General features: G+C 37.9%; 1 protein-coding gene across 6 annotated transcripts in view; it reads right to left on the bottom strand.

Moving 5' to 3' along the window:
- The window catches only part of tpd52 (tumor protein D52), a 37283-nt gene that overhangs the window by 12448 nt on the left and 843 nt on the right, over positions 1–23992 (bottom strand). For 2 of the 6 annotated variants that reach the window (XR_012335434.1, XM_073812648.1), the window contains exon 1: positions 7427–7687. The exons of 1 other annotated variant lie outside the window; for it this stretch is intronic. Coding sequence is in view for 4 of the 5 variants with exons in the window: in XM_073812648.1 (XP_073668749.1) it covers positions 7427–7562 (136 nt within the window). In the remaining variant the exon portion in view is untranslated. Of the gene's footprint in view, positions 1–7426; positions 7688–23992 lie in introns of those variants that run through there. 3 more of the 6 variants (XM_065290853.2, XM_065290856.2, XM_065290852.2) reach the window with 3 other exon arrangements.

Here is a 23992-nt window from a genome sequence, read left to right as displayed (position 1 = left end):
AAGCTACAAGTTTACATTTGGCATACATTTATCCAAAGCGTATTGAATGTCTTATTAATTATATGATAATTATACGCACTGGCACGACCTTTGCACTGGCACTGTAGTGTTCTAACAAATCATTTAAGCTATAACAGATTAGCACTAAAATGAATTCGGTATAAGCCCTGTTAGTCTGTGGTGAGAAGCAAAAAGTTTTTGTAATGGACCGCAGCATCAGACATGAGGCCAGAGGGGTAAGAAGAAAGACTGAAAATAAAGATAAGGAGAGAGCATGATAAAGTCATGCATCAAAGAGCTTCAAAAACATTTGTGGTATGATGGACACCCACCTACGGCTCCCGGCTAATGTACCATTGACATGCCATGGAAATACAACCACTCAAAAAGATGAAGACAGAAGGGCAAAAATTCAGCACCGTCAAACTAAAAGAGCATCAGACAGTCAGCAACTGAGAGATCCTGTGATGCACTGCACTCATCCATGGATGACTTCATAGACAAATCTGTGTTTTTGTGCATCCCGTCCCTATTATTGCATTAACAACCTGATATGATGACTCTCTGAGATCAACGTCTTCAGTAGTGTCAGCTTTATATATGACAGACACTTTTATTCATTTGATGTATTTAATTTTATACCTACCTAATATCTGCAGGGTAATCCTTTACATTTGATGAAGTAAACACAAACAGCTCAATTAAATGTATGGGAGGAATCCTCTAGATGAGATTAGGTGAGTTTTGAAGAGTAGGATAGCTATTCAGTTTGGGTTTTCAGGAAGAAACGCATGGCATTTACAATCACATGACATTGAGGAGGGTGTGCTGCTCATTTATAAACTTCTTGTTTGGTATTTCTAGAAGAACCTGTACTTCTGCCTCCCATCACAAAAGAAAGTGGATCTTTTGTACTGTAGCTGGCTGCAATACAACAATACATACATAGTAAATACCTACAAATTTACTTTGTTTGGTTTGTTTTAAAACAGGGTAAACAAATATTTATGCTGTTTGACTTTTCATTGACATGATGATGGCTGTTTGGAGTCCTAAAAATGCAAACTGTTGCAGACGGGTTTCAACGCACAAGTTTTGATAACAACACTGTGTAGTCTGTGTAAACTATAAAAACATGAATCTGTGATAACAGTGATGCCGTGCGAATGTCTCAATGCAGTCTATAAGCATGCACAAATATAACCAAAACAATAATATTACCTTTTACATACAGCCTGGTTTTCCCCATGCTGCATTGCGCGCAAATTTATTCACGCTGCAAGTCTAGCATGGAAACTCTGGACCTTTTTTTGCCCTTGAAATAGGGAACCAATCACGGAACAGGGAGGGGGGCAGCAAGACGATGACGACATCTATGCGACACACAGCAGTAGTTTTGTTTAACCAAACGTGGGAGCAGACGCAAAGTTACTTTTCAATGCAGCCTTAGATAGTTTTCTAACTAGTTTTGAATGCAAGTTTATTTAAAAAAGATAAGACGCGTCTTGAGATGGGAATATCAAAACTGTTCGCTTACATTGCAGGCGAAAATGCATGTATCCAATTCATATCCGATTTATTTCCACATATGTATGAACCCTGCAACCAGTCAGAGAATATCGGAATTTTGCGTTTTTCCCTGCTTACACGTCCGTGGGTCAAATCTCGTCTGTGCCACATGAGGAAAAAAATGCGTCACTTCATACATGCAATGTAAATGCAGCCTAAACAAAACTGCTTGATTGTTTTTATTTACTGCCCTGTAGAAGAATTATGTGCGTAGTGTTTTTTTATAAGGTAACATCACCATCTACTGGCCTGACATATGTAAAACAGTGGATTTGTGGATCTGTCGTCTGTCAGATTGTATGAGTGGCATTAATTTAATTTAATATTAATCAAAATGCTTTCATCTTTCAGTGTCAACTCTCACTAAGACTAGTCAAATATAGCTCATGATATCCCAAAACAGACATTCTTTGTTAGCAAATGTGTAGTTATGCACTAATGCAGACTGATGCTATTGATGTACTGTGAGAAATCAATATTGACAATGTCACCTGATAGTCATTTTAAAGGAAACAGTTGAGCTGTTTACACATTACCTCACATGACATTACTCACATGCTATTCATGACTATAACCAATGCCACAACTCGCTGAATGACACAGACAACGGTCTGATCTCCTTTGAAGAAAAATCATTTGTACATATTTATTTGTGAAGCAGATTATAATGAAACTCCCTGATGCCATTTTTGTAGCTGTATATTGGAAACTGGGAACAATTAAAGATTTTTCTTTATTACAAACTGAGCAACTTTAATCTCCAAGGCTTTCTGCTTATAGACCAGTGTAATTTGTTAACCGAGTTCACAGTTCAGGCATTTAGTGATGAACATCTTAACTGAATTTTAAAATCACTAGTGGTTAAATAAATAATAGATTATAATGGTTTTACTGTATAGTACAACTAAGCATGTGCCATTTGGGTGTATGCCTGTAAGGCTAATGTCAAGATAGCTACTAAAGGTACCCCCTTCCCAAAGAACGCAGTATGGGTGCCCAACGAGGACATCTAAAGAGAGATCTTTACACCACAAAAAAACTATTTTTGGGAATCCGAACTTCTGGTCATTATCTCTACTGTAATTAAGTTGTTATATAGTCACGTTATTAACTTGTATTAAGTTGGTGATTGCTTGGGGCTGCATATGTACCTTTTAACGAGAGCACACAAGCATGGGGCAGTATTGTTAAATATCCTCTGGTTACATGGGTAGATTCATCATGTAACTTTAATTAAAGAGCCAATAAGATGCCAATTTTAAGCATCCTATCACTGTTTATAAGTCCCGGACAACAGATTTAAATGCATGCAAGGTCAAAAAACACTGTAATTTTCTCAAAATATAAATTTAAAATTACCCAATTTCTCAGAGATCCTCAAACGATTCGTGTGAAGCCGTTCAACGACTCAGTCTGCCTAAACCCCACCTTTCAGTAGCCTACTCTGCTCTGATTGGTCAACTGACAAAGTCTCCGCACAGACCACAGATCAGTGGCACAGACCAACAATAGTGCAACATGTATTGACCTAGTGCTAACATGATTTACTGAGAAGACATTATTGACATCAATACACATCATTCATCATTAATCCAAGCAATGAAAACAACGATAAAAACTTACATTTTACACTCATTTAAGTATTTATGTAAACTAACCGGGTCATAGCAAAACCGTAAGTGCAGCATAAGCCGCTTGCTATCGTGACCCTGACAGTATATAGAGTTTAAACAACGACATCATTCATCATTAATCCAAGCAGTGAAAACGACAATAGAAACTAACATTTTACACTCATTTAAGTATTTATATAAAACTAACCGGGTCATAGCAAAACCATAAGTGAGCATGCGTTAACTAGAAGTCGACCGATATGGCTTTTTCTCTGGCCAAATCCTTATTTGTAGACCTGATAAATTATTTATTCATCATAAAGTTAACATAGTAAAAGTTTATGACTGATTGTGCTGACAGTGACGTCTTGTGAGTTTAGTGTTGGGACCACTGATCTATATAAATGACTGGATTGCGCATGACGTCACACTTGTGAAGCCACCGCGCCGCCATGTTGGTATACCCAAACGTTCTATTAAATCAACGGACGTTATCGGATTTTAATGATAAAACATCACTTTACTCGTCTTCGTTTTTATATGTGAAGTTACCCTGTACATTATAACAACACAAACGTCCAAAGCATGTAAATAGTTATTTACTGAAAGTTGTACATTTTGCGTTTTAAACAGTTATTATACATTCATCTTTATTACAGTATCAGATCAGCAGACAGACCGCAGCATATTTAGTATTAATGACAATAAACGTGCTCATTCTGAAATCTAAATAAATAATCATGCTTTGTACCGTATGTGCATGCAATAATTTGCTAGTTTTGTAATTATGTTATCTAAACTTACAAGTTACCTAAACTTATTTAGAGATATAACGCTGACCGTCACAGTGTAGCTGAATGTCAAAAAAAACTTTATTTATACCCGTGTCATTAACAAATGCATCAGACACACTCACATTAACGGTTTTTTATAAATCCATTATCCTGCCCGATTAAAACATAAACATTGCAAATAACACCAGAATTAACAAATAATTAACGTACACATACCCTAAAAATTAACCTTGTGTAACTGATACGCTGTAAAGGGGGTAAATTTTGAACATGATTTTGAATGGAAGTCAATGGCGCTCTCTACCGGTTGGGTATACCAAGATGGCGGCTCGAACTCTGCGCTGGCTTCAAATCACGCAGTTACGTCAAGCGTTCTATGCGCAATCCAGTCATTTATATAGATCAGTGGTTGGGACAGATCTGTTGTTTCAACCGTTCATTCAAACGAATCTGTTCAAAGGAGTCAGTTCGCGAATCGGACGCGTTGTGTTCTAATCCAGGCTGAGCAGCACAAAACTGTAAACAAAGTGTTACTGTAACAACACGAAAAACATTTCCTCGGTGGATATGATTTGGTCTTCCGACCTTTCGCCATTGAGTCAGTTTTGTTTTGAGTAATAAAAGCAGGGAGACAGTTTAAAGACAGAAAGCGTGCGCGCGCGGCTCTGCTCTCTCTGTCAGGCAAACAAAACTCATCATCACTCATTAATCACATGAAATGAGCCTAATCTTTGCACGGACAGTGACATAAGAGACATAAGCCCGTCGCGCTGTTGTACTGGCTGCTTAATTCGCGCGATCCCACCATCGTTTAGTAAAGCTGTTTGTGAACAAGGCATGGCTGCACACACACGGGAGCGATCTGCTTGCAGCAAGAGGCAGCGCCACGAGCTCTACAACAACGCTTAGGTGCCCGCAGATGCGCCTGCCTATTAATCGGCCTAATTTTGCAGCAAAATCGGCCAAAGACGATTTTTTTTAAATATGCCAAAAATCGGCCAATTAATCGGCCGGCCGATAAATCTGTCATCCTCTAGCGTTAACCTCTTGCTAACGTGACTCTCTGACAGTATATTAAGAGTTTAAACAACGACATCATTCATTCATCATTAATCCAAGTAGGGCTGGGCGATATGACCCAAAAAATTATTGAGAAAATGTTTTCCAAATCCGTCGATATCGATAATTATCATGATAAATAACAAATCTTTACTCCTGTCAAATTTAAAGGCAGATTTTTGCTCCTGGATGAAAATTTTAAAAACCAGACCGTTAATAATGGTTTTAAATTACTTTTTATTCAGAACATGACAAATACAAATACTAAAATCTTGTTTTAATGCATCTGTATTAAATGTAAATCTATTTGTTATGAAATCAACACATTTCTGACACAAAAGCAGCAGACTACTGTCCCTTTAAGACCCAAGACAGACTGCTTTAAGTTTCAATTTACTGAGTAACAGCTGTTTATGTTCACTTAAACAAGAAAGAAAACTTAGTTCAGTGATCACGCGTGTGTTATACATATACGAGCTATACACGCTGATAAATGGATGTCAAAATCATAGGTTTCTACTAATAAATCAATAACTTGCCTCATCTTCCACTCCTTCAAGTCTAACTGACACTGTGATTGTAAGAGCGCGTGCCGCATCCGGAAGTGCTCGCGCAACATTACACACAGTGCGTAAACATTATCGATCACTTATTGAACTGTCCTTATCGTTTTATTGAAAAAGTTTATATCGGTAAAATTATCGTTATCGAATTATCGCCCAGCACTAAATCCAAGCAATAAATATGACTATAGACATTTTACACTCATTTAAGCAAGTATGTAGCTAAAATTAAACTTACAGGTTGTGGTTAGTAGACGCATGTTGTTCCAAATAAAGTGGGTACTGAACCATCTTTCATTGCCAAACGTCTAAATCCCTCCTTGAAAAAGTAATTTTAACCCCTGATTCTTCATAGCCACACGTTTAGTATACCCTTCCTTGAAAAAGTCATTTTAACCACAGATTCTTCATCATTTGGTAGTGAAAACAACACAAACTGAAAACACAATGATGTTTACACACTAACTAGCTGTGGGCAGGTCAAACTATGACCTGCCCACAGCTAGTTAGTGTGTAACGTTTCTCCTGCGGGCAAGGCTGTAGGCGGAGATTACTATGCAAAGTGTTTGTGTGACGTGGATAAAGTCAGGCAAGAGATTCAATCCATATGACGACTCGTTTCAGCAATTCAGAGTCGACTCCCTACTTTAGAAACCAATAACTTTATTTATCGTGCACTTTTTGGGTCAACTACTTTGCACATTGTTTACATTGATGGACAGCTATGACACACTGCAATACAGGTCAGTTTCGATTTTGGATCTGTGTGGCTCTTTAAGTTGTATGTAATTGTGATTACTATATGTGGGCTATAAGGTGAAAGTCAGAACCTCTGGTCATCGTCCCTACTTTGGTTAAGTTGTTATAGTCATATGATTCACTATATATCAAGCTAGACGGCGCTAGCTTAAACCTCTGGTCATCATATGGGTTTTGCACTAAGTTGTATATGAATGATTACAGTGGCCGTTGTTGCCAAACCCTTGGTGTGGTCGAGTTCGTGTTCGGAACCCACAGAACAGCCGGTGTGGGCTGATACCACATTGGTAACTGAATGAACAAGCATTGGATAAAGAGTTAAGGCAGAATAAACAAACATTTATCTAAATTCCACAATTATCGAAGCAAACTATCCGTTTGATTCATAATTACAACCACAAGATTTTATCTTTTGGAGTCAGATAAAATTACTTAAATTACATAACATTAAAACATCATCAGCCAGTGCCGGAAAATACAGAACGCACAAAAACCCTTCGCCATGCCGATTGGTTTCTGGCCTTGGGCCAACGGATGGATTTTCCCTTAAATGCCATTGTGGACAAGTCATGCGCACCATGTTTGTTAAGCAGCCCTTTACTGAGATGTGGTTCTTTAAAATGGTCATGTCATGAGAAATAAAATCATGCTTTATCTGTTATGAATCACAGAGAGAAGCGAGATTGGGAATTTTAACATATTCAACACATTCTTCATCCAAATGATGTCTAAACAGGATGTTTAAAACGCCTTAGGAAGAAAAAAATACTCATAAAATGTATAGTATGAACCATTAAACATAATATAATTGGTTAAGTTTGGGCGTCCTGTAAATCTCTTTCACGTTGTTCTGCATTCGCTTTGTGATTTTACTGTAACTTTATAAGAGCTCAGTGATGCCCCCACCCTCCCAGCATCTGCTCCTGACACCTGCCCTTCTTCAGAACATCAGCACCTGACATCACCCCACACGCTTTCATTATCACACTGTGTCACATTACATGTCCCTGAGACAGACTCCAGTCCACACCTAAACACACACGCTCAGCAGCTGAACAAACACCATTACCTTTGACCGATGTTACGGGTGAACCGGGAGGAGTGAAATTTTCTTTGGGTGACAGGTAGAGGTAGCTGGTGTTTACACCCTGCTCGAAGTTAAACGGAGACTCGTACTCCTCTACGGGTTCTTCCATGCTGCCCATAAACAGGATTCTCCCCGGATGTTAATTAAATGCATGTGACCGAGCCTGTGAGCGCCGTCTGTCCCATCTTCTAGTCACAGTAGCGAGCACAAGCGCGTGCTGAGGATTCTGCAGTGCTAGCAGGGTGAGCCGAAGACTCACATGACAGCCAGCACAAAGCAAGGATGGCAAAAAAGAGTTAATAAGTCACCAGAACAATCTATTTCCGACACTCCCAGCTTTAATCCCTACGGTTCTTACGGGAACTATAGTCCATGGAGCCACACTTGGATTAACACCTTACACTCGCTGTAAATAAATAGTGTCATCATGCTTAGCCCCCTCATCTTCTAAGGTCTATTTGTCCTATGGTAACGTGGCACAGGGACAAGCCCACAAAAAGTAGCGGTAATCTGCCGTGGCCCAGATTATGGCTCTAATCCATTACAAAGAGCCTCAGTGCAGCATCAGATACACACCAGCTGCACAAAAACCATTATATACCGACTGAAATGGATTCAGCCAAGTGTAAGACATTCATGTGATAACTAAAGGCCAACACACAGTATCACACAGAACATTCTGAAATGCTTTCCAGGTCTTGTCAAACTGTGTTGAGTTAACATTCTTTTAATTACATTTACAACAAATAAGAAACAATAATGGATACATGCTCAGTTTGACCGTAAACATGCGCTTAAAATAGAGATGAGAATCAGCAGGGATTTCAATCTGGGTCATAATACAATATTACTAGGTTTTTTTTATTGCATATTTATTTAAACGGTGATATACTATATTGTGATCTTTTGCTCATGTTCTCTATTAGGGCTGCATAGCGATTAATCTCAACTAATCATTTGCTTACACATGCATGTATGCATTTAAGAAATATTTACATGTGTATATACATATATATATATATATATCTCATTTATATTTTATATATATATATATATATATATATATATATATATATATATATATATATATATAAATACTTATTATACTCACACACACATATATATGATTTAAACTAAAACCTTTAATCTGCAAACGTTTAGTTGCGATAAATCGTTATGCACTAGGGATGCACCGAATGTTCGGCAATCTAAATTATTTGGTAAAAATAGCAAAAAACTAATTTTCAGTGTTTCCGTCAAACAAGTAAAAAGACAAAATACATTTTACCAAACAATGAGGACTTGATGCTATCAAATAGCAACCAGCACAGAGTGAGAAGCACGCAAATGCAGCAAACATGTTGATAAAAGCCATAAAAGGGACATTTCATCGGTAGAAACATTAATCTTTATTGAAAGTGGGTCATATTTGTAGTCGAAATGTAACATAAATTTAGAATTTTGTGCCGAGAAAAGACAGAATGTGACTCTAGGGCGCATTTGTATGGAAAAAACTACAATTCCCACAATGCACAGCTCTGCAAGACATTCCCATTGGAACATCGCTCAAATATGCTATTGTTAACATAAATGCCACGTTAGTATAACAAAGAAAATAGAAACACTCACATTATAGTCAGACGTCCGTTTATCCCGGCCTGGCATCAGATTTATAAAAACACATTTGAGAAGTAAGGCACAGCAACTCAGAGTAATTGTGAAACATGCAAGTATTTTAAGACCATAATGGCAATTTTGCGCGTGGAGCAGCAGTTAACTTATGTGCAGGGCCGGCGTCAAGGGGGGCATTCGCGGGCAGTGCCCCCCAAACAGGTTGTTGTGCCCCCCCTACAAAGTTTTTTTATTACTTTAACATATATCAAGAATAATTCAAATAAATTAAACATTGAATGTTTCATGACTTGTAATGTAATCAAATGAGGAAAATATAGTTGATATACGTTTTCTTTAATTAAAATAGACCAGTTTCTCTGATTGGATGTATTGCCGCGTCTCACCCGTCTTACGTCTTTAGCATATTTGTGACTTGATACTAGCAACGTGTTTTTTCGCGGCATTTTATGGATGGTGTAAAATATGGATATTAGAACATTTAGAACGAACCAGCACCGCCTGCTTCATCTTCATGCAAACACAGACTGGCTCAAACTCAGAGATTAGAGGTCGAGGTGGAATTTACAAATCTACAGGACACTGTTTTAAGGAAGTTTAATGTTCTTACACGCCGTCTTCAGCTATTTCAAAGGTAAGTTTGCGTTGTTTTAAATTACGTAAGCTTAAATGTGAAGTGTGGCTATAGACCGTTAACAGCATTACGACGTGATTATGGTAAAGCGGCTTTTTTTAAGCTATGACGCGGTGTGCGCTGCGCTATGAAACACATTCATTTCAATGGCTTGCGCCGCGCGAGGGCGGTTTGTTGTTGCATCGCGAGCTCACGCCGCGGTCGAATTTCAATAGTTTTGCGCATAGTTTGTGGTCTTTTGCACTTTATACGGGAAATGAGCTGACAGTCTGTACCAGTTGTATGAGTGTGTGCTTGCTGTATTTGTTGTTTTAATGTCTTGTTTTTGCAAGTTATTGTTGCTATTGCGTGCCCCCCGTTGGAAACAGAGTGCCCCCCAGTTAGTTATGGTCTGGCGCCGGCTCTGCTTATGTGCGATCGACCTATTGGACACCCCTGCCATAGGTTATCTGTAGCCTGTACGTAGCTCTGCGTAGCCTGACGTGCACCTTGTAAAATTTTAACAGTCGACGCGGACGACGACGCAAAAGTATAAATGAAAACCCGATACACAACCTACGCCGACGCGGCTACGCCATAGGACCTACGCACAAGTATAACGAGCCCTTTTCAACCTTGACAAAGATACAGCAGTTCCTTCTTTCAATGATGCAAAATGACGATTTTTACATCATTGAAAGAAGGAAGTGCCTCACTGAAATCTGTATTTCTCCTGTCTCAGGGGAAACTGAAGGAATGATGCACGACCATTCAAAAACATGACTGGGGTTCTAACGATACAAAGCTTAATGCAAATAGGTCAAGTGTCCCTTTAAAAGTGTCGGAGAAAGACAAAAACATACAGCACTACAAGTTTCATTTACCACTTTAAATCAAGACATCCTGAACAATACGCGTATGAGAAAGACACAGCAGCGATCCTGGGAATTTGTCTGCTGAATGCACAAGCATGGAGAACGAGATTAGCGCTTCCTGACCTGTTAAATATCTTCAAATAACCACATGAGCAATGTCTCTGGTAACTGTGATATGAGAGCAATAACTGACTATGGTCAAAGAGTATAGAAGTACAAGAGGGGAAACTCTCATTCGTTTTTGGCAACAGTCACTTCAGTAGCGGGGCCGCCATTTTGGAATGAAAATTCTCACAGCCAATTCATTCTCAGCGAATCTCACAGCCAAATCAGAAGCGCAATAGTAAGTTTCTTAAATAAAAATTTTGTTCACTTGCTACACCTACACGAAACGCTGTATTGTGTTGTATGTATGTGTTGATTTGTTGTTGTTGTTGTTATCAGTTGTGGAATCCAATCATTAAATAGATACATATTTGAAGTATTTTTTTCTTGCTTTATTATGTAATTCTATTTTATGCTACTTTACACATTTACTACTATTATTAGTTACCAACTCCACTAGGTATGAAATATATTTTGTACATATTAATCCCCAGGATCCCGCTACAAACCAGAGATGGGGACTCGAGTTTGAGACTCGGACTCGAGTGTGACTTAAGTCGCACACACAGTGACTTCAGACTCGACTTGAGACTCGTCCTCAAAGACTTCAGACTCGACTCGGACTAAAGCCGCGCGACTCGTGAACAACGTTTATTTTTAGGAAACGTCTGATGAGCTCGCTGTTATTCCCCTCCCTCCGTAACCTACATCCTGCCCACGACGTAACACGTGACGTATCTGCTCCGCGCGCATTGCTGCGTACATACATGTCGACTGCACCGGCTGCTGCTGTGCCATTCATCTGAAGCTTTGGGTAGTGCTGTGACGGACCCGCGGTTCGGCTTGCATGCGATTCGCAGATTAATATGCAATTTAAATAGGGTAAGTTTATCATTAACGTGTTTCTAAGGCTTGAAATTGTTTAAATGGTTAAACAATTTAACCGCAAAAAGGCGCTCAAGTGAGCAGATTTCTGTGAGCACATGTGGTTAAATGTGTCCGGTCCAGCTCCAGTCAGGTCCAGAGTTGCGCTACTTTGAGTCATACTGTAGTGTAGTCCATTGACATACATTTGCTGAATAGAGCAATGAAAAACAACGCTACGTTTTTTATGTGAAGCGATTGCTGCATCTTCTTCCTGAAGCGCTGTTTGGAATTCCCCTTCGCCTGTGTGTGAGCACCGTTTAAGTGCCCTCAGTACAGAGTGAAGTGTTTCTAAAGTTAAGCCAACATAAAATCTTTCTTTTCTTGACAGGGCACATACACACAAAATGATCTCAGTATTCTTTTTCTAATAAAAACATTTTAGTTTATGTCTTAAGAAACGAGTCAGAAACCAGTTTATGCTTATTTGTTCTTAAAGAGACAGTAACTCAATTAACCTACTTAAATCTGTGTCATTTATGTTAATCAAACAACCCAAGACAAACAGAAAATCACTTCTATTGCTCTAAAAATAATAATAATAATATTTAATTTGTACAATAAAGACAGTGTTATTATCCATTTAATTTATTTCTGTACCTAATGCTAATTTTAGAACTTACTTAATGTGCAACTTTGTTCTTTTTTATAAATGTTTGTAATTTCTTAATTTGTTATTAGAGTTTTATTTGTTACAACAAGACTTGAGACTTGACTTGGACTCGAGCCCAGAGACTTCAGACTTGACTTGGACTCAAGCTCAAAAACTTGAGACTTGACTTGGACTCGAGCTCAGAGAATTGTGAACATCTCTGCTACAAACTTTATAATCTTATAGAACATGATGCATTGTTCTGTCTGTTATCCTACAGAATAATTGCCACTTTTGGACAGCGGCTGTGTTTTTTTACTTAATCCATTTCGAGCAATGCAGATGTATATGTGTGTGTATATATGTATGTATATGGAGCCAAAATATTATGTGTGGATGAGTTTATGTCGGTATGTATTTATGTAAAATTAGCCTATATAAAAGTGGAAGACTTGTCTAAATATCTGAAAATAAGCTGTAAAAGGGATTAATGATCACTGGTCTGATTGTATGTTATTCTGTTATCATCATTCAGTTTGAATTTGATCTTTTAATGTACAAAGTAGCTGATATTGCCATTACTTCTAGTTGACTCCCGAGTCGCTTTCATTCCAAAATGGCGGATTCGTGGGGCTGCTGCTGGTGTTGCAATGGAACATTCTATTGAGTTTCCCCTCTTGTACTTCTATACTCTTTGCTATGGTCCCTTAAACTATTTGAAATCAGAACTCCGAATTAGATCTTATTTATGCTTAGAGATCAACATTTGTTGTTTATTAAAGATACGAATCTATTTTTACCCACTGTATGCATTAGTTAATGTAGGGGTCAGATAAATCACATGAGCCGCACAGATCCTGACAGACACCTGAGCAACCATCTGGCCAAATCTGCAGATGGTTTTTAAAGATTATTGTTGATGTGAGCAAACAGTCAAAGCTGAAATATTGTCCTTAGACAGTTTATTGTGCAGAGATGACTATTGTAAAGCTACTCTCAGGTTGATTTCCCTAAAGAGTTTAAATAAACACAATAAACACTGCGTATCCGGATTAGAAGTAAAAGGAAACAGTTTGGAAAGATTTTACATACACAACAATTTGGCCCCTCCAAACATCTGATATATTCTGATATGTAACACAACTTCTGATGAGCAAGTATAGAGAAACAAACATGTAGGATTGTCTGTGTGCATGCTAGTAATAACCTACATGAGCAATTAGGGATGGGCATTCGATTAAATTTTTTTAGTCGATTGTCGGGAGAATTAACGATCGACTATCGATTAATCATTAATATTTTTATAATGAAAAAATAATTATTTAACTTTTATAATTAAAAAATGTTGAATACAAAAACACAGCGTGTTTCCCTCCATGAGACCTTTATTACAAGATCAACTTGTGGCAGACAGTTAAACTACATTTAGTTAGACATACGGAACATATATGCGCTTGAATATGCGGTGCTCTAAAGCAGCGGAACCTGCAGCTGCGAGCCGCATTCTTAAACAGAGACCTCATTTGTTCCAAAAAATCATGACCTCTTCATGATTATTTTTTTGAAATCAAAACGGAAGGTCACAGATAACGGAGTATGGTGTCAAATATTGCACCCTGGTGGTAAAATGTTGAATTGCTGCCACACAGTGAAATTCATTTAATTGCTTCAAGACCCACGCTACGCTAGGCAACGCAACCTGCATTAGATAAAAAAAGTATTCGATTAATCAATAACAAATTAACGTCATCGACTAAATTCTTAACGATCAATTATCGATCGTCGATTAATCATGCCCATCCCTATTAGCAATTACATTCATTACACACACACACCCTTAGGAGCAGATCCTAGACGCCTCTGTTGTGTTTCACCAATATATCCGGATGTGTGCATGCCTTTTACAAAATTCCTTCTTGGATTCAAGCCTGCGTATGCATCACCTGGTTATTCTTACTGCGTAACAAAAGCATGCTTGCATTATCAAATGAAGCACAGTCTACAAAGTCTGATTTGTAATTCCCTATTATGTGCAAATTTAAACTTTTTTAAGTTTCATGTACAGTTGACAAAACTCTCATCAAAAGGATTTTAGTTTTTAGTTGGAAATGGCTTCAAGTAAACACCCTAAATCTGAAATTAATGTCAAACAAAACTAATTGGCAAGTGGCAAATGTTCGGTAACAGCACATTAACATCTGTTGGCAAGTCCAGACCAGCCTTGAAGAGTACTGGTGCATTCTGGGTAAGATTTACATGAGTACACAAGTAAATATCTACTTCAGACCGTGGAAATAAAACAAACCTATTTACTGAAGGAAGATGCCCAACTTCCCATTTTTAAAAACAAAAATCTGTCACAGAGAAGTTGTTGGAAAGAGGAAATGATTACACGTTTGTTCAGACAAAACGTTTTTAAAAAAAATTGCACAATACTTCACAAAAGAGGGCATTCATCAATCACTCAATGCTCTTTCAAACCCATGTGATACTGAAACTGTATATTACTGAACTACATGATCACCTTACACTTTCATTGTATGGAAAGATTAAATTATAAAAATAAAAATAAAGTTTTCTAGTGAACTATTCCTTCATACATCACTAATTATAAAAGAGACATGTTTAATTACATTCCCATGACCCCAGACCAGGCATCTGTGCCGATCACAATGCCAATAATAGGACAGACATGGAGTCCCATGACCTCATACAGTTGAACAACCATTTAAATCAATGAGCAACAAGCACACAAATAGACATGAATAAACATTTCGATGGGTGCATCCATGCGTCTTCAACATCAGGAACTGGATTTTGTATGACTTTAATTTAAACAGAGAGTATAAGTTCAATCACCACAGTAAAGGAACAAAGACAGTATTTACAGCAGCTAATAAAGCACAGCGTCTAATCCATTACTTGGTTATTTCAAACGCAACGCGTCCCGTGATTGGACCAAAATCAGAATCATGGGACATTAAAGCGACTGTAGCTGTTTGAGCAGACATATGCACAGAGAATCAGGAGTGACAAGATGAAGGAAATGTTAGAAAAATGCACCCTTTTGTCATCAGTCGATATACTATATAGAAAGTTATTATAATTGTTAATGAAAACAAATTAGGCCATTTTAGTGACATTTTGTGTGTACCGAGGGGAATTCTATTTTATCAGCACTCTAACAGCCCAGAGTTATAAATTCTCTGTGTGGTCTCAAGGCCGAGAAAGAATCGATTTCTACGTTACAGCAAAACAGCACAGTGAGGCCTGAAGCGGGGTCTGAAATGACTCCCATCAAACACCAAATGCAGGTACATTTTCTATTTGGCTGATGAATACAAACTCCATTCACAATGGTGTTCAGAAATGTTGTGCATGCATACAAACATTAAAGCTTTAAAACTGTCCACAGAACATCCATCCAAAATCTAGGGTGTTACCCAATGAGTGTTTTATCGCAGACGTTCTTTTGTCTAAAAAGTCATTGTGATTATTTTGCTGCTCCCGACCACGTTGGAGCCTCCACAAGCCCAACTCTTGATCATGCTGCCGACCACATGGGTGAAAGTGATTTCACCAAGTAGGATGTGATCCTGGATCAACACCATTGTTGGTCCTGGATCAACATTTTTTTTATTAAACTATCAAACTATTATTTCACACTTATTTGAGGGTTTAAAAATGGTTAGGGTTTGAGTTAAGGGTAGGTTGGGGTATCTTTTATTAAAACGTTGGTCCAGGATCAACAAAAAATGTTGATCCAGGATCACATCTTACTTGGTGAAATCACGGCGACCCTCCGACATGACAGCTGCAATAGCCAATGAAAGCGTGCAAGCTTTAGCTGGATGTGGCGTGTTTTGATAGCTAAAACAAGGCACCCACATACATGACATGAAAGATGAGTATTGAGAAAGAATATCGACTTTCAACTATGGCAATAGTACAAATGCTTTTTTTAATGTCTCGTGCAAGAACTACCACAACATTTGTTTTTCTCAAGTCAAGTTTGATCTGGAGTTTCTGTGAGATCTCGTGTCACTTTGAAATGGTTACTACAGTCATTATGTGTGTGGTTTCGTGGTCTGGACGAATCATCCAGTGTGTGCGTTCTGAGGATTATGTTGTTAAAAATCACTTACGTCGGTAGTCGCCCATGGATTTAAAATCGTTTAAGATGTAAAAAATCGTCCAGAGAACAAAAAAATCTAAAGTTAATTTCGTACACTGGCCTCAAGTTTCTCCATTCAGTGCAATGTTAGTCCACACCTTTAGCATGCCAAAGCTCTCACCTTTATGTAAAATAAAATAGCCATATTTTTACATTTGAAGTTATGACTCATTTTACTAAACTTGCAGGGCAGTGTAAAAACGTTTAAAAAAATTAGTTTACAATGTAGCTGAAGTATTTTGGTACAAAGTACCCCAGATGCTACACCACTAAATGAATATGATATTTATTGAGAGGTACTACTGAAAATGTAAGCCAATTCTCAAGAAAGAGTTATTTCGCAAAGACCTGTGAAGAGTTCACATTGACACTTAGAAAGACCTTACATGATTCTGTAAGATGAGATCTCAATATGCTTTAGAGTTTAATTCTATTGAGTTTTACTTTGAACACATTATGGCAAACACAAAGTTAATGTTTTGAAATAAACACAGGGCCCAGATACTGCTGTGTGTTTTGTTTTAAAATGCATTACTTTTTCTACGGTTACACCTGCTATTCAAAGTCACACAACTCAAAAGTTTTCAACCTTTATAAACAGAGACCTTGTAAAGGCTGCAGTCCCTGTTGCAGTAGAGTCGTATGTAAACGAAGGCATGGGTGCCCACGTTCGCTCCCCGACTGGGACTTCTGAATTATAACATATCCTTCCGTGATTCATCAAGACCTAATATTATTACCATTACGCTACCAAAACATGACAACGACCAGCAACAACGACACCCATCTGACTTTTCATGAATCGTGCTGACTTGAGTGTATTTATTTTAATAAGGGATGCACCGATTGTTCGGCGACCGAAATCATATTAATGACATGTTTGTAGTATTTGCTGACTTATTAAAAACAGTTCACTCATTTACCCTAATGAAATGTTCATGACTTTCAGAGAATTACACAACAATAAACACTTAAAAACCTTAAAATGAATAACATTTCTGTAATCATTTAACCATTTTGTAATATTTTGTTTGTTTGCCATGAGACACAAAAGCGTTTTCTACTATGCAATAATAATCACACAAAAACACAACATAAATTCACAAAAGATGTAAATTTAATTCATTCGCTGTAACCCACATCTCTAAAATTCATACGATTGCGAGGAACAGATCCAAATTCAGCCCTTCATCTAGCGATCTTGATCTTAGGTCTCATCAGTGACCATAAATGTCAAATCTTGAATTTGTTATAAACTTGAGGTAGAGATTTTGGACTATCGTCTCTATCGAGGTTATGCGCCCATGTCACGTTGCTGTGCACATGGTCACGGAAACGCATTTGTACACGTATTTAAGAACTGCGGTTTTAAAACAAGTACTTTTGAAACACAAACAACAGTGCTATATGCATGCTCTGTTTTTGTATGAGAGGAACGTGCAAGTCACACATCCACTGCTCATTAAGCTCGTGAGCATTTTTTGTGCCTTAAATACACATATGAGTCAAAATATCCGTCTTTGCCAGTATCCTCATAAAGTAAACACCTTAAGAGTAAACGCATATGTAACAATATATTGGATCCGGACTTTGGTGTTAAAAGGGAATTTACCAAAATTTTGTCCTTAGAGCTGTCGCAATGGGGTAAGGTGGGAGCTGCCTATAGGGGCCCCAGCTGAAGGGGGCCCCCAATGGCCGCACGGTCGTTTAGGTTGTGTATCTGCCCTCGTCAAACAGTATCAACCACTGTAAACAAACCACCACAGTGAGACAGAGCCACTCTCCAGTACTGCTCCGTGAGAGGGCCCCCCAAACTAGAGGGATTCCCCCATGCAACGACAAACACTATGAGTGCCCTAATCACAGTAATGTTGAAGTGGCATCCACCATCGCTAACCACCCATCAGGTCCCCCATTAGCTATCAGTGGAGAAAAACTGACATTCAGACACTTTCAGGGCGTTTAAATTTAAAAATGTCATTATGAAGCGCTCATACCCTTCAGGATTTTTCAAAAGACAGAGAGAGAAAGAAGAGGAAAAACGCCAAAGACACAGCGGTACGTAAACCATTATTATTTCCAAATACAACTGTCGAACATAAGCCTTGACATCAGTAACCAAACACAACGGTAGATGTGAGCGTTGTTAGAGGGTGAAAAATGTTCAACTGATAATCATACACAACTTTGTTCTGTTTGCAGAATTTAAGCATAAAATACTACACAACATTAGACAACTTCTCGCCCCTTCACTGTTGTACAGCGTTCAAAAACTTCCTTTGAGCTAAATCCTCTTGATGCACGAGCCCAGATTACAATCGCATGAGATTTTTTTGCCATGTAAAGGCAAAAGCTAGAGAAGTGTTGTCACTTACTCTTGATGGCTGTCTGCCCGTGGCTGCGGTCACGGTAAAAACTTTGTCAATTCCAAACAAAATGAGCTGACTCCCATGCAGTTAGGTCCAAACAAAATAATCTATCAAGTCTGGTTACATTTTATTAGGTGTACGCAGGCTAAACAGCTAAAAATTTTTGGTTCCCAAAATGTATCCCTAACGTTAGTTTTTGGTTTTCAGAACGTTATTTTCCAAGGTTTGTTTTTGGTTAGCCAGGAAAGTTTTCTTTACAGAAATAGAACGTTATTTTAAGGTTAGTTTAATGTTCTCCTAACGTTAGAGAAACGTTATTTTTAGGTTAGTTTAACGTCTCCTAACATTAGGGAACGTTATTCTAATGTAAGGCATGCTGTGCTTGCACCAACGTAGGCTTGCGGACACGTTAAGTATAAACAAAGCTTTAGGGTGGTAACTATGAATAAAATGGTTAAAGGGAAATAATACAGTGGTTTTTAAAGTTACGTATTAATCCTACATATTAACAGTGGGACTAGGCTGGAGTCCTCAATGTGAAAAGATGAATCTTAACATCCGTCACTGGTGGATAGGTTTTAAATATGCAGAAGATGCTGAAACAAAGATTATTCTGTACTGCGAACATCCTGTAAAAATATCTCATGTGAAATAACTTATTCAGGACAGGACTGAATAAAAAAAAGAAATGTTTTCCAAAATGTTCAACATTTTCCAGATTTTGCAAGGAAAAACGTATGACCTCAACTACATTTACATTGAGTCATTTAGCAGACGCTTTTATCCAAAGCGGCATACAAATGAGGTCAACAAATGCAGCAATTAGATCAACACAAGAACAGCAATACATACAGTAAGTGCACTAGAACTAGTCTCATCAAGTCTAACACAGTATACATAGTCAATGGTTAGTTAGTAGTTTTTTCAACTGTATATACAGTCGTATACAAAAGTTTGGACACCCCTGACAATTTCCGTGATTTTCATTTATAAATATTTGGGTGTTTAGATCAGCAATTTCATTTTGATCTATTAAATAACTGAAGGACATGAGTAGGGGTGGGACGGTTGTCATGACCACCGCACCACCGCGGTGGTGCAATGCCACCGCAGTGGTGAAGTGCCACCGGCGGTTGTGTGACGTCACATATCAGGTGAATGATTAAACAAAATAATAAGTAAAAATTGCAGTTTTTTTTACACGTGAAATAATAATAACAAAAGTTGTACAGTAATTTAAAGCCTAAGATACAAATTTATAACATTGTTTTATGTTAATACACAAATCTCCGCTACATTACCATGTATGGCGTTTCCACTAAACTGGTGGATTTTAGCATAACTCAGCACGTTGGAGTTTAGCCATGTCACTGTGTTGTGCGTCTGCTTTAGTTTCTTTTGGTCTCCAGTGACAGTGATACATACACATCACGTTTGTCTTTTGTTGTGAAATAAAAATTTTACCAGGTTAAAGTCGCGCGCATCAGGAAGCGCATTTAGTGAAACTTTATTTTCTTTCACCATTTAAACCACCCTAACCCCCCCATGGACCCCACCACCGCAACACCGGCGGTTGTTGTTGATGGTTCCACCGCGGTGGTAAAAATTAGCCACCGTCACAGCCCTAGACATGAGGTTTATTAGATCAACAGAAAATGTGCAATATGCATCAAAACAAAATTAGACAGGTGCATAAATGTAGGCATCCCAACAGAAAAATCACATGAATATGTAGTAGAGCTTTCTTTAGCAGAAATAATCGCCTCTAGACGCTTCCTTTACCCTGTAATGAGTGTATGGATTTTGGACGAATGTATTTTAGATACATATGCATAATGCCCCTTGTTATGACTAAATAACTCAATCTTTGTTTCATCAGTCCACAGCACCTTCTTGCAAAATGAAGCTGGCTTGTCCAAATGTGCGTTCGCATATCTCAAGCGTTTGTGGCATGTGTGCGGAAAAGGCTTCTTAAGCATCAAAGTGCGCTGAATTGTTGAATGATGCACAGTCATACCATGTGGAGCAAGTTGATGTTGTATGTCTTTGGAGGTGGTCTGTTGACTGTTTTGGCAGTTCTCATCATCCTTTGCCTCCCTAATATTTTACGTGGCCTGCTACTTCTGGTCTTAACAAGAACTGTGCTTGTGGTCTTCTATTTCCTCACCATGTTCCTCACACTGGACACTGACAGCTTATATCTCTGTGATCACTTTTTGTAGCCTTCCCCTAAACGATAATGTTGAACAATCTTTGTTTTCAGGTCATTTGAGAGTTGTTTTGAGGCCTCCGTGTTGCCACTCTTCAGAGGAGAGTCAAAAAGAACAATAACAATTTGCAATTGGCCACCTTAAATACATTTTCTCATTATTGGATGCATCATCTGTCTATGAAGTCCAAGACTTAATGAGCTCACTAAACCAGTTGTGTTTCCAATTGATCAGTGCTAAGTAGTTACAATTCAAATCAACAAAATGACAAGGGTGCCCAAATGTATGCACCTTTCTAATTTTGTTTTTATGCATATTGCACATTTTTTGTTGACCTAATAAACCTCATTTCACCACTGAAATATTACTGTGTCCTTCAGTTATTTGATAGATCAAAATGAAATTGCTGATCCAAACACCTAAATATTTATAAATGAAAATCATGGAAATTGTCAGGGGTGCCCAAACTTTTGCATACAACTTTATACCCAATTTTCAAGGATATCCACTTGAAATAACTCTTTTAAAAGCTTAACTAAATGTTTTCATAGTCATTGAGGTGTGTTAAATAATCATGATCATGATTCGGTGGATAATCGAGTAGCCCGACTTTTCCATTCTTTTATTCTTTTCATCTCAATGTCTATTTAATTAAGGAAAAGAAGAAAATAGGTTGTAAATTTCCACTCTTGACTGGGAAGAGGGTTGTAGAGGCCAACAGGAACATTGGGACAATATCCGAAATACATTTTCTCAAAAAAAAAGAACTAAAATTCCGGCATTCCACATTCTGAGAGAGCTGTGATCATAAATGCAAGCAGTAAAAACCTGTCTGAAACAAAACTGTCTTAACATGCAGACAATGCAGAGGAGAGTATGAACACTGCAGCGCAACAACAAACTTCAGCTGTGGAAATTTCCACCACTGAGATCAGAAGAATTCTCTCTGCTAGCTTTCGGCAATAATAAAAAGATAAAAGTCATGTCTACTTACAAATCTGAGTAACTGAATAATCAACTTAACCAATTCGGGCTACAAGTACAACAACCCCACTAAAAACAGAACAAATTCATTAATAACAACAGCAGTTGTAAAATAAATTACAGCTTCCTCATACCACATCATACTGCTAATCGTGTTTTTACTTTTTCATTTCTGTTGTTTATGTTGCCTGAATTTATCTGAATAAGCACAGCCTAAGCAAATCAATTCTATTTATTAAAGATGTGTAAAGTCATTTTATAGCACAGGTTTGCTACACGCATCTGGGTAAAGGTTCTCCCTGTAATGCCCCCCTCACTCTTTCTATCTCTGTCTCTCGAGCACTTTTGTGCCACATCCTTTGTACACATTCACTAACTAAGGATGTTTCCAACCATCAGCTATCATTATGAGCTCCACAAATATTCCCACTGGAAGGGCAGTATACCTGCCCAACATTCCTGGGTAAATATATGAAAGGTGTCTCTCTGGCTTTGTCCTGCAATCTGCTCATCAGGTCACACAATGGCCTGTGGGCAGCAGCTGCAGTCAAACGTGGGCATGCAGAAAAGAGAAATGAGCAGATGGTGGCCCTGCGTGAGAGAGATGAGAGGTGGAGAACAGAAGATTCAGACAGGAAAGATCTGGCTCCTGGGGAGGTTGCTCATCAGCTTACTAAAGCCCAGGAGGAATGAGAGAAAACAGGCCGCTCAGATCCACAGAGCAGGACAGAGATGAAGTGACCAGAATTTTGAAGTGAAACAGATTTTGCTGTCTGTTTCAGTATACTTAAGATATTTCCTAAAAAACACATATTGGCTGAGCACCAGTCTTGTGTGTGTCAGTGTTACCCCAAAAAATCATTAATGTTAAATCATTAATGCAAAATCATTAGTGTTAAAATGTACACGGCTGGTGTTTATATGAGTACCACCAGACCTGTTGGTATATATACACCAGCAGCGTCCATTTAAGCTGGGTGATTTTCCTGTGCATATAAGATAATATAAACACTAGGCATCACAATAAAATTTGAGAAGACTTTTTGTGTCACAAAAACAGCATCAGCAACACATTGTTTATGTAGCACTGTATTGGCCAAACAAGAACCCAGACAGAACAGATCTCAATAGTAGGAACAACAAGCACAGTCACCTCAACTTTATAATGGACAGGTATGATGAAAGTGACCATCACAACCACCTCAGGATCGTCATATATTTTCATGTTCAAAATGAACTTATGACAACCTCATCTTCATATTTAGTTATCAAATTACTTCAAATTTAAAGAGGCAACTAAGATAAAATGATAAAGACAAGGAAAAAAAGAAAGCTTTCAAACCTGTAAATTAATATCACAGCCTTTGTATTTTAGATCGTTTTAGACTATATCAGTTAAGATGGGTAAAACTTAGGTTGGCTAAATTTTGAGAAGTTTCAATGCTGGAAACTTTCCATGGGACTTAACAGGAACATATGGGAATAAACTTCATCATTATGTTTTTTGAATGAATTTTGATCTGATACATCCAGGTTTGATGAGCATAAGTGTCTTCTTTGAAACAGTAAACATAGTTATGTGTCCAAACTTTTCTATATGATATAGTTTATACCATAAATTTCTGTTAAGTTTCCAAGTTGGAATATTTCCAAGATTTAAGGTCACGTGGAAAGACTCCAGAAATGTACCTGAAACTTTCTGCACCTTTGCAACCCTAGTAAAACTTAAAAAGTAGTTTCTCTGCAAAACATTAAAGGGGATATATCATGAAAATCTGACTTTTTCCATGTTTAAGTGCTATAATTGGGTCCACAGTGCTACTATCAACCTAGTAAATGTGATAAAGACCAACCCACTAACTTAGTTTTGATAAACCATTCTCAGCAAGTATGTGAAAAAAGATGTTATTGAAATGTGTCTCCCTTGTGATGTCAGAATGAGATAATCCTTTAATGTGCACTATCCAACCAGAGCACTGCCATTTAGTGCAGAGATCAGCTTATTTAAATATTAAAGGACACACCCAAAAACTGTAAAAAAAAATTCTCACACCTACAAAGAGGCAATTT

This window comes from Paramisgurnus dabryanus, chromosome 19 (genome assembly GCF_030506205.2).
Source record: "Paramisgurnus dabryanus chromosome 19, PD_genome_1.1, whole genome shotgun sequence".
Lineage (NCBI taxonomy): Eukaryota > Metazoa > Chordata > Actinopteri > Cypriniformes > Cobitidae > Paramisgurnus > Paramisgurnus dabryanus.
Note: the sequence above shows the minus strand (reverse complement) of the source record. Positions and strands in the feature narration are given on the sequence as shown.